At 42.1% G+C, this 11,698-nt stretch overlaps 1 protein-coding gene across 1 annotated transcript; it reads right to left on the bottom strand.

Annotated features, from left to right (window-relative positions):
• Positions 1-3,960: 3,960 nt before the first annotated feature.
• On the bottom strand, positions 3,961-8,479 carry PMAIP1 (phorbol-12-myristate-13-acetate-induced protein 1). The gene is made up of 2 exons (XM_006913710.3): positions 8,200-8,479; positions 3,961-5,575 (listed from the first exon to the last, which is right to left on the bottom strand). Exons 1-2 carry the CDS (start codon positions 8,255-8,257, stop codon positions 5,469-5,471), a joined length of 165 nt encoding a protein of 54 aa, XP_006913772.1. The 5' UTR covers positions 8,258-8,479; the 3' UTR covers positions 3,961-5,468.
• Positions 8,480-11,698: the final 3,219 nt, after the last annotated feature.

The following is an 11,698-nucleotide window of genomic DNA, read 5'->3' as shown; positions in this document are numbered from 1 at the left end:
CCTTCTTGCTTTATGTTAGAGTCTGGAAGAGACGCCTAGATTTATCACCCAGGCTGGGACTTTCCCAGAATCCTAAGGAGTCAGCTGTGTAGTATTAGTCTGACTTATTTATGTTCTTCTACCACTACGTTTTAAAAATTAACTAAAAGTTTTAGTCTTGATTTGCTGATTCTCAGAAATTTTTTTTTTTTTTTTATGTCACACCAGTAAAAATTTCAGAAGGAGGAAAGAAGCGTTTCTCTCACTCTAGTTGCAGATACTGTATGTTGGCGTGTGTGCAGGAGGGGAGGGTGTTTACAGTGACCAACAGGGAAGTTTTTTCCTTCTGCTTTCTGATGGACTAATAAATGCGTATGTTTCCTGAAGACGGAGGATCTGGGAATCTCTTACTAAAAATAACCTCTGTAAAACCAGAGGCTTTCAGAATCAACACAACCACTCACCCCCTGCCCCTCCTCCAACACTTGTGCAAATGAATCATCAAGAATGCAGACTGCGAATTTAGATGTTCTCTATTGTTTGGTTAAAAAAAAAAAAAAAAACTGGTGGCAACAATTTCTTCTTCCTTCCTAACCTCTGCTTGGCTTTGCTGAAATGGGGCGGATACAGCGCAGCCGACAAAACACACAAATTGCTGTTTTGACAGTCTCCTTTGAATCCTTTTCTTTCCCATTACAAATGGCTCCTGCAGGTCTTTCTCAGTAGGTGCTGTTTTGGCGTTAGCTCGTAAAAAGCTAGCCAGTGGGGAGTGCATCTTTCAGAATTCATTCTGTCCTCGTCCATCACAAAATCCCTTCCGGGGATGAGATGCACCATCATCACCTTCCCAACCGGCTTGCTCTGGGAATAACGTGAGACACTTTCCAGAGGCTGCACTTTCATCGCTGAAGGAATCCAAGAGGAATTCGAGCTGGAGCTGTACTTAGTATTTTTCACAGATCAGGTGGTTTAATAATCCACCTTCCAGTCTCAGAAAACCCAGGGGGATAAAACTTGGCTGTATTTTATGGGGCTCTGGGCTGGAAAACAACCAGCTTTGCTCTGGAATGCGGGGGCCCTTCCCCAACCCCATGTGGGGGGCACTTGAATTGTGGTGGCGAGCCAAGACAGTGCAAGTTCAAATCCTGTGTCTTCCACTCGCTTGCCAATTGACTTGGGTGAAATTGCTGATTATCCGAGGCGGTTTCCTCTACTATCGAGTGAGAAAGATAGTTATATTTTCCAAATAGGAGTGTTGTGACCACTAGATGACATGATAACGTTATGTTTCTAAAGTGCCTGGTGCATCGTGGGGGATCAGCGAATTGTATTTATCTTGTGGAAGTTTGATTTGCTCAGAGTGGTCCGATAGAAAGCCCGTAGGTGATGAAACTCGATTTGCTTAAAGCCAAAGACAAAACCGCCAGGATCTGACCTCAATTGTCCAAATTAACAAATTTCACAGTTTCATCTCAAGAGGGCGTTTCCCCCTCCGCAGCCTTTCAGGGCTCCCGGCCCAAACAGCCTTAGCCAACCCGTCAAGCCCAAAACAACCAGACGAGATCTTCTTCCTATTTCCTGAGGCGATATTACATAAAACAAGACCTAAATTTGTATATGAATATGCGCAAGGGGCTTCAGGCAATTCAATAGAATTTATGGAATCGATCATGTATGGGGTGAAAAATACGTGTTTTACCATAACTAAGAGGTTACAAATTAAAAACAGATGGCCTCATCAAAGGGAAAACTGCCACTTCCTCTCCAGCTCCAGCGCTGCCAGGCTACCTTCTTTCAAACGGTTTCATTTTTGTCGAATAATCCTAATTGGGCAAGGCCTTCCATAGCTCTGTAAGGAAGCTAATATCTAACCCTGGGTCTTGAAGGGAACCTTAATTGATATTTACCGAGCGTAACTGTGAGTCAGACGCCATGCACAATCTCACCTCATTTGAGTCTCAAGATGGTGTAAAATAAGTATAAGTATAAAATAAGTGTGTTCCGTCAGGTGACCCCATTTCTATTCTCAGCTACCAGGGGTAAAAGATCTGCTCTGACAGAGTGCCACACCATGGAGAAGCCACAATGCCTGGGGAATTCTCATTTCCAAGAAAATACTTACGAGTCTAAGAAGTTCCCACTCAGTCTGCTCAGGACTTAGAATTGATGTTTGGGAGAACTTGGAAAATAGACTTTTGGGAGGGGGTGCGGGGGAGCGGAGAGTGGTACTTTTTACATCCAGTCCCCTACTTGCTGCAAACCCTTCAGTTCTGTCTTATCCCCTACGAGAGAAGGCCAGGGGCAGGGCTGGTAGGACAGGGAGTGTGGCGGGACAGCTCCTTCAGACCCCTTGGCCATTTATTTTCTCTTTCAAATCACAAGTGACTTTAAAGATGATCTGGTTCTCTGGAGTTCAGAGAAAGGGCTGGTTCCGACTGGCTGCCTTGTTCAGGGTCACGAGCCCGCTCACGGTTTCACCTTGGCAGTCCAGCTTCAGGCCCCCAAAGTGGGCCGCTCTTTGCACCTCATCTCTCTTCAAGGTGTCAGCTATTTTCCTGGTGGATCATTCCCTCTGACAGAGGTTTAAGGAGTTCAACAGGATTTTCAGGTTGTGCTGTTCTGCCCAGTTGTGTGTATGTGTGTGTGTGTGTGTGTGTGTGTGTGTGTGTGTGTGCGCGCGCGCGCATGCGTGGTTTTATCCACGATGGAAGAAAACACACACGCGCGCGCGCGCGCACACACACACACACACACACACACACACGTGTGTGCGCGCGCGCGCGCGCGCGCGCATGCGTGATTTATGCAAGGGGGTTAAAAACCCCAAAGCACAGCGTACACGGTCTTTAGATTGAAGAACAGCTTATTCATAGATAGATAGGGAGGCAGACAATTTTCAAATACAAATTGTTGAGGTTTTCTTTTAAATACACATGCAAGTCGAAGTATTTTTTAATTCCTAGAGGCTTTTTGTCGGCCATCAGATACAATTGGCGTGGACATCTTGGAAATTATTTGACATTAGGATATGGTTATCTCATACCTGAAACCTGTGAATTGTCCCTAAGCCTTCTTGTGTTATTCCACAATCTATATCTCAAGGGAACTTTTAGCAAAAATAATTAACACCAAGGGCTCGATTCTGGCTATGCAAAGAGGCTGAGGGGCAGGAATTACTCTTCCAGTGACCTTCGAATCAAATCATGCAGCTCGATCCCACCTTTATGTCCCCTCCTACTTCTACAATACAAAGTCCTTCCTCTGATTTGCATCGCTTTCTCCATCGCCCTTCACCCCCCACACACTCCCCCTACCCCGTTCTCTAGCTGTGATGTCTCCTCGTCACCTTCTTCCTGTAGCTCTTCCTCGCTCCCACCCCACCTAAGGGAGGCAATTTACTTTTCATAATATCGGCAGACGTTCTGAGGGCAGGGCTGGAAGATGTGGTTCCTAGATCAAAGCTACAAACTGGAGGTATCTTTTTAGTTCTCACACTCAAACAGGAAGGCCAGAGTTACACCTACTTCTGCCCATGACTAGCTTCTGATGAAGCAACACTTGGCAGCCAGGGTGGGGGCAGAGGAAAGGAAAAGCTCGAGATCGCCTAAAAGTAAGCTGTCCAGATGTTCCTCTTGCCTTCATCCAAGGCTCACCATGCCTCTAATTAGATCATGAGTCTCAGCGGCCTCCCTTAAATAAATCACCCTCCAGGCATTAACATAAGGCACTGAGCACACTCAAGACCTACGGCTGGCATTAACTTCCTATTTTCACCATTTCCTCTCCTAACTAAAGTGTAAGTCCCTGGACAGCAGAAATCATGTCATACGCCCCTGTATTCTCTACTCCTTCCACAGAACTGGAATGGAGGTGATGGTTTAGTCAAAATGTACCTGCTGAGGAAAATCAGTTAAACTATAATATTTTGGTTTCATAATGAACACTCAGTAGCTTACAAGATGAAAAAACAAACACAGAAAATAATGGTGATAATTTTTAATAGCTTACAACTACAGTATCATTTTATATGTATATATACACGTATAAATACAGTTATAGACCATAAATATCCACATGGTGAAACATTGGCCTTTAGGCATACACATGAACAAAATCTTTGCAACTAAATAAACTAACAGTCTTAATACTGAAGAAAAAAAGATGCTGAGGTAATTTTTTTATCTAAAGTGACTAAAGTCTATATTAAAACATTCTTACTGTAAGAGTTCAAGTAGTTATAAACCCTTTGTCTCATAATCTAACTGTAACTGTAACTAATATACATTTTTTAACCAAACAAAAAATATTTTAATTATAAATAGGTAAAATAAATAAGATTATTCTCATTGAAATTTAATGACTTTTTAAATATATTTTGAGGGACTTTTTTGATAGCCTGGCCTTTTAAAAAAAATGCACAAAACCTTTCTCAGAATCTACGTTATTACTCTAATGCAAATTTTATATTTTTGTATATAAATGAGATTTTCATTCCAGATGAGCAATCTGTTCCTCTTTTTTTTTTTTAAGTTACTCCAATTATGAAAACATGCTTAATTTCTCTTAAAATATCACTTTTACAGGATACACATAGACTAGCATGAGAAAAGGCATTTAGATTTTAGAAACTTCTTTGGAAACACATTCATTTTCTTAAAGTTACTTTAGAATATTTGTTTTACTATGTTTTAATTACAGCAGTAAAAAGTTGAATTCATTTTTATTATTCCTGGTTTTGAAAAATCCCCTCTCTCTTTACCTTTTAATATTCAACCCCCAAGAATTTTACTGGCACCAAGTGACACTCTTATATGTCTATCAAATTTTTTCAAAGAACATACTTCCCGGTTAAGTATGCCTCAGGGACACATTTAGTGAAAAAGGCTATCTAAACAGAAGTAACACATTTTAAAGTCAAAAGAAACAAATTATCAAATTATTTTATACTTTGTAGTGACCTATGAAATATACATTCACTATGACATTCAGTGTTCTCAGATGGTTTTTACTTTTAACAAGATAATAATATAAACCAAATATTATACAACATTTTGGAATTGTCATCCCAAAGTAGAAATAAACACTGACCATATTCTGTTTCCTGGCCCCCTCCCACATTCTAATCATTTGTTAATTCTTCTTACACTGGGCAGCAACCTTCAGCAAAAAAAATACTAGAATTCTCTAAGCAGAAACAAAATGTATAAATAATTCATTCCGCATTTTCAAAGCTCTTTGATTTTTGCTTTAAAATAAACAAAGTACTTTTATAATGTTCTCACATCCCAGAGAATGACTTCTGGAAAACCTCCAACAGAAATTCATTGCGATGCATTCCATCTTCACTTCCAAGGGCATCCAAAAGCAAGTGAGAGATCCTTCACATTCTTCTCCATCATAAGGCAGTCTCTCTTCTAACTGATGAAATATGCATCTACTGGATAATCTCATTTTAAAGGAGTCTCCTCATTAGAAGGCTTCTGAAACAGTCAGGTTCCCGAGTGGAAGAGTTTGGATATCAGATTCAGAAGTTTCTGCCGTAAATTCAGCTTGTCTCCAATTCTCCTGAATTGAATGGCACACTCAACTTCAAGCTCTGAAAAGTAAAGCAAAACATCAAAATTCTATCGACAACATTCAACAATGTAACCAGCAAGAGTGACAAGTTGAGTATTTATCCCGTGAAGCATTTCATTTCTCTTAATGTTAGCTTTACATATACCTTTACACACACACACACACACACACACACACACACACATACGTAACACATACGAACACATTGTGACTCATAAACAAAAAAATAGTTAAAGAAATAAAGACATTTACTTTGAAATATTTTTTAAAGCATCCTGGATGAGGTAAATATTACCTTACTTTCAAATACAAACATTTAATATGTGAAATACCACAGAGTAAGTGAGACTTCGCCAGAGTCAGGTGACATCATCCTTTTTTCTCACTTAAAGTCGGTTGGGAAAAGGGAAGTCAAATTCTAAATTCTTGTGTTGTTTTCAAATAAGACTTATTTTTTAAATGGCAATAATTTATAGCCCAGAATATGCCTTCATTAATAGGCAAATCTAAATGTACTTTTTCTCATTTAAAAAACTTGGAAATTTTCCCATAAAAGTCTCTCATAAAATCATACTCCAAAATTAACTCCACATTGTTGAAAACAATTTATAAGTTTAAATTTTTCTCTAGGCCAAATTCTCCTACAAAACCCAACCTCTACCAATCCATTGCCATGATGGAAATGAGTGAAGCGGAAAATAAGTAATGTTTAATTCACATGTTTACTCCTTTTTATAATATTGTAATGAACTAAATATTAATTTAAGAAAAATGCTTATCGTCTAATTTTCAAGTAAATTTCTTAAGTAAGTAAAATTAACACCAAATCTATACTGACCATAATTTCAGATTTTCTGGATATTTATTTCAAAGAGCAACTTGGTCCTTTGGCCCACTTCGAGATCATGATTATGAACATTAAAAAATTATAATTACAAATCGAAATCTGGTTTATTTTGTAAACAGGCCCTAGGAAGACCCTATTTAGGCTCAAAATAAATAAAAACTGGAAATGTACAATAAAGAGAATTTTTAAATCTACATTTCAATCAATTTTGCTCTCTACAAGAGTTGGGTGAAATTTTCATAATCTCTCCCTAACAAGATACCTAATAAATACCATAAGATGCTATTTTTTATAGGAACGAATCAAACATTTTGAGAGGTATTTACAAAGGGGCGTTCTTTTCAGTGAATGGGTATATTAACATACCATCCTAAAAGAAAAATTATTCTGCATACAACTTTGGAAGCCCTGAATTATAAGAGGAAAAATGACTCATTTTGCAAAAAAAAAAAAGAGGGGGGCAGAAAATAGCTCCTACTTGCTTCCTTAATTTAGTTACACATATATAAATGTATTGATTAAAAAAAAATGTAACCATTTGTGGTCATGGGTGTTAACTAAACTTATTGTGGTATTCACAATATATTCATATAGCATTATATTGTACCCCTGAAACTAAAACAATGTCACTTATATCCGACTTTTTAAGAAGTATTGCTAGCTAAACAAGTTTAAGAGGGACCTTTCTGTTATCCCTTGTTATTGGGAACTAAGTTGGATGGGTGAAGGTTACACACAGGTTTAGACTTTTCCAAAACATGGTCAGAAAGTATTGGATATAACAAAAATGGACAAAGAGCCAGCGAGAGCAGTCTGGTGCTAACGTAGCCACGGTCACATGCCGACACACCACTTCCTTTGCATGCGCCATGGGCTCTATAAAATGAAAGTAGATTAAAAGACGGGCCTGTAACTGGCTGGTGTAATAGCCTATGTCCCGCAGGCATTTTTGAGCCCACAGCCTTTCTGCCTTCTTTGCTACCGCCCCTTAGCAGACGGCTGCCTTGTTTGATTAAATTTATAGGTGGGGAGACTGATCCTAAGGGTTATTAGATGAGGCTTTGGGAAAGGGAGGAATGGATGGCTTTTAAAAATTGGGGACCAACTCCTGTCCCCTATCTCCTCTCCGCAGCTAATACCGACTATTAAAATGTTATATATGCTCTTAACAAAGAAGCCAGACTCCCGGGGGTCCCGAACGCGATGGTCCCTGCGGGGTCTCCGCCGCCCTCCGTCGATCCTTTGTGGAAAAGCTGTGAACGTATCAAGCGTTATCACTGCTTTTGTTCGAGTCGGGGTGGAGAGTGATAACGCCCGGAGCGGGGCCCTCAGAGGTCCAGACCCGAGAAGAAGAGGCCTGGCTTGGGAAGCGCGGGGAGGCCAGGCCGCTCCCGGAGCGTCTCCCGTCCCTCCGTGCCGTGACGACGACTTTCTTCCTCGTGGCTGACGCCCGAACTTGCACTTTTTTCTCTCCCCACGGCCGCGGGGCAGGGCAGGTGGGCATGAAAGGCGAGCGTAGGAAGAAGAGGCTTTGGACATCCGCTAAAATGCAGCTGCATCGCAATCCCAAACCCGGCTCCCTCCCTCGCCGTCTCCATGGTCCCAGGTCAAAGCCCTGAAGACTTCCAGGAGGCGCCCCTAAAGCACGTGAAAGGGCGCAGACGTGGCCGGACCTCGAGTCCCCGAGAAGACAGACTAACCCCGTCCCCACCGAGACGTCGACCCGGGCCCCGGCCCCGGCCCCGGCCCGGCCCCCGCCCGGGCCAGGATCCCCGCGGATCCGTTCTGGTCCCTACCTGCCGGGGCCCGCGGAGGGCTCGGCTGCGCGTTCTTACGCGCTTTCTTCCCAGGCATCTCCGCAAGCAGCCGGCGGGAACTGTGCTGCAGACCTCCGGGGAGCTCAGTCCCCAACTTTGGGTTGCAAACCTTGGGTCTGCAGGATGCGAGCTGCGCGCGGGGCGGACGGGCTAGGCCGGAGGGACCGGGATGGACACCGAACTCAGAGCGCGCCCGAGAACCTCTGGGTTCTGGGGAAAGGAAAGAGCCCGCGCTCTCACCTTATGGGGACTTCCCCGTGACGTAGCGAAACCAGACGCCGGCCCGCCCCTCTCCCCGCCCCTGCGGGCCGCCACCGCGGGGGGAGCGGGCGCCCGGGCCCTGGCGGATGGGGGAACCCCGCGCCACTCCGCGCGACCTGCCCCGACACGTTCCCGACCAGCCGCGGCGCCGACCCGCGGCAGGGGGCGCAGGGCCTGCCCAGCCCCCAAATTACTTCCGTAACAAACTGGGCTGGGGGACTGAGAACCTGCAAGCTCAGCCGTACATCAGCTGCAGCCGTGGCGGGGTCCAGGAGCCGGAGAGCAGAAAGGCTTTCCTAGCAGGAAAGTTGGGGGTGGGGAGGCCGGGAGCTCCGTCCTTATCATAAATGGGCAATTAGAGACGTCTATCAACAAACCCCGGGAAGAATTCAGAAAAGGCAGGTTTTCAAACTCCGAGAACGTGGATAGTTTCAGGAAAGTGAAACAGTTGGGATGATGCCAGAGGCCATGTGAGTAGATAAAAGTTGGGAGATGGAAGGGCTAGTTCTCGGCCCCGGAGACGGGACTGATTGAAAAAGTAGAGCGTATTCCCTCTGGTTAGGTCGATATTGGATGCTTAGTTAACTAACATTAAAAAGAAAGGTCATCATACAGAAATGTTTCAAATGCTTTTGTGTAGAGAGGAATGAGCTATCTGGGAACATGAAGTTATTTGCAAGATATATGGCTGGCCCTTAACTAATTCCATTATTATAAAAAGGAGGAATTAGGACTAGTTAACAGGTATTGAAGGCCGCTTCATGCTAAGGGCTTAAGCAGTCATTTTCCCCTGTCATAGTAGTGTTTCCCAATTTACAGGTGCCAAATGGAGGTTTAAAGGGATAAGGTGAACTGCCCAAGCTCACATAGGCAGAGAGGGGTGCCACAATCGGAACCCAGGAGCAAGAGCTGTTGCCCACCGCAACCTTCCCTGTGCTCACTTGTTTCTGAGAAAAATGTGTTTTTGTATTATCCGCGCTGATGCGGAGGTTCCGAATTGGCTGCGTAGAGCTGCGAGGCTTCCTAGGAGTGTTGGTTTGGCACCCAGGTTTGGTCTGCAAAATGTCTTATGAATATTTGGATTGGTTAAGAACGTTTAAAATCGAGCGACTGCATTAAAAGCCTGGATTTATGGCATCCTTTGGAAAATCAGAAGCTCTCAGAACACGCGATCCCGTTTTCCAAACGTCGCACAGCAGACTGGAAGCGGCCAATGCCTCTTCCCTCAGAGAGCTTGGGCGGGAGCAGGAGCTCCCATGGGCCACGCTCCCTGCTGTTTGTTTCTCTGGCCGCAGTAGGCAGTTGAGCTTGTTTATTTATCTTAAATCATTCAATCAACACAAATCTGCAACGATTTATTTTGGCCTGGTCCAGCAGATGTATAGACAACGCTATAAGCATGGAACAAAACTATACTTGAGCTTAAACAACTTAGTTTTGTGTGTGGTTAAACACACTGGGGTTAAGAGAATTCAGGAGTTTTTCACCACGTGACAGGAAGCACTGCAGAGATACTACCTCGAAATCTGTCATGGGAACCTCGTATCCTAAAAACACTGGGGTTCTCTTTCTCAAGGCCCGTTTTGACTGAATATTTAATGAACATCATTAACTTCCTGATTGGAAAATTAGTAAACTTTTGATCAAATTATGCACACCGAAAGGCAAGGAATACATTCAACAAAAGAAAAAAATTATGTCATTGTTTACCTACAAAGGGTGTATCAACCCTGTATTCTAACATTATCATCATAAAAGGCTGTTGATCACGTGACCCATGCAAACCTTAGGCTAGCGGTGCCTTTTAGAGAATTGCAAATAAACCTTGTTGGAAAGAAAAAGGATGAGCAAGTGGGGGTAGACGGGTTTCAAAGATGGGTTACAATCAGCCATTTTGGGAGGACTTTTTAAGATGTTAGATTTGAGATGGTTTACAAACTTTTTCAGCGCTAACATTCTATTAAGGGAATTCGAAGCTGAGTGTGAAAAGCCTCTCTTCACTGTACGCTTCTCCAGAAAAGTGATGTATCATTTAATGAGCGCTTACAAAAAGTATAAGCATATGGGGATATTTTGGTAAGATAAGAAACAAGATGACTTCCGAGGGAACCGGTTTAGAACACCTGCCCACCGGGGAAAACACGTGTCCTCTGCACATTCTTAGCTGGAGGTTATGGTGTGACCCTCATCCCTCTCCCGACCTAGGCTTACCACTCGCAAGGTCAAACAAGTTTTCAATAAATGCTCTGATGGAGCTTGAAAGTTGATTGAATTTCTATTAGTGCAACATATAAGCATATTATAGAATGTGGACAAAAGAGGAAAAAAAATTTTTTTAATCTCCCAAAGTTTCTATTCTCCATTTTATTCTCCCTTATTTACTAATTATTTTCTGTTTTTTTTTTTCCTGGAGTATCACAGATAATATCATCGTTGAGCATGTTTGTGCTTTTTAACTGCAAAAATCCCAAGAGAAAAATAAGAGAAATAGTCATATGGTTCAACAATACCAGCCGAACTGTGAAAATAAATCAGGATTGCCTGAATATTTAAATTAGCTGAATTATGAAGTTTCAATAAGTAAATAAATCCAACTATTTTAGAGGAGTTAATGGAAGAAACTATTAATGAATATGATGTTCATTAGAACATTATTTATTATAATAAAATAATTTTAGGTGGCTATTGAATGACTGCTAGGAAGGTAATTCAGTCTTGTGAGAGTAGAAAGTAACGATTGTCCAAGTGTAATCTGTGTAAATACAAGCTCAGAATCAATTGATGAACTTATTTAAAACACACACCTGACCTCAGACTAATAAATCACAATCTATGGGCTATGGGGCCCTAGCCTGGAATTATTCTAAGATGATGTTGGTTCACTAATGGAGACGATGAAAAATCACTTATGAAATGATACCTAACCTCAAGTAGTTTTTAGTCTGGTTAAAGAAATAAAATATTATGAATTAACAGCAAATAATTGAAAATGGATTGTAATTTCATGTGAAACTGCGACCCGTGGAACTATTTTTACAAGACTGTTAAGTGGCAATAATCTGTATCCTGGATACTTTTCTGGTTGAGCGTTATATTTCACCATTTAAACAATCCATGTAGGGGGAGAAAAACAAGGCCTTGTTAATTATCCTCAGAAGTAAAAGAAGACTCATCTCCAGGAAAAAATAGGATTAGGAAAAAAGGATTGAAACACACA

This window comes from Pteropus alecto, unplaced genomic scaffold (genome assembly GCF_000325575.1).
Source record: "Pteropus alecto unplaced genomic scaffold, ASM32557v1 scaffold14, whole genome shotgun sequence".
NCBI classification, from domain to species: Eukaryota; Metazoa; Chordata; class Mammalia; order Chiroptera; family Pteropodidae; genus Pteropus; species Pteropus alecto.
Note: the sequence above shows the minus strand (reverse complement) of the source record. Positions and strands in the feature narration are given on the sequence as shown.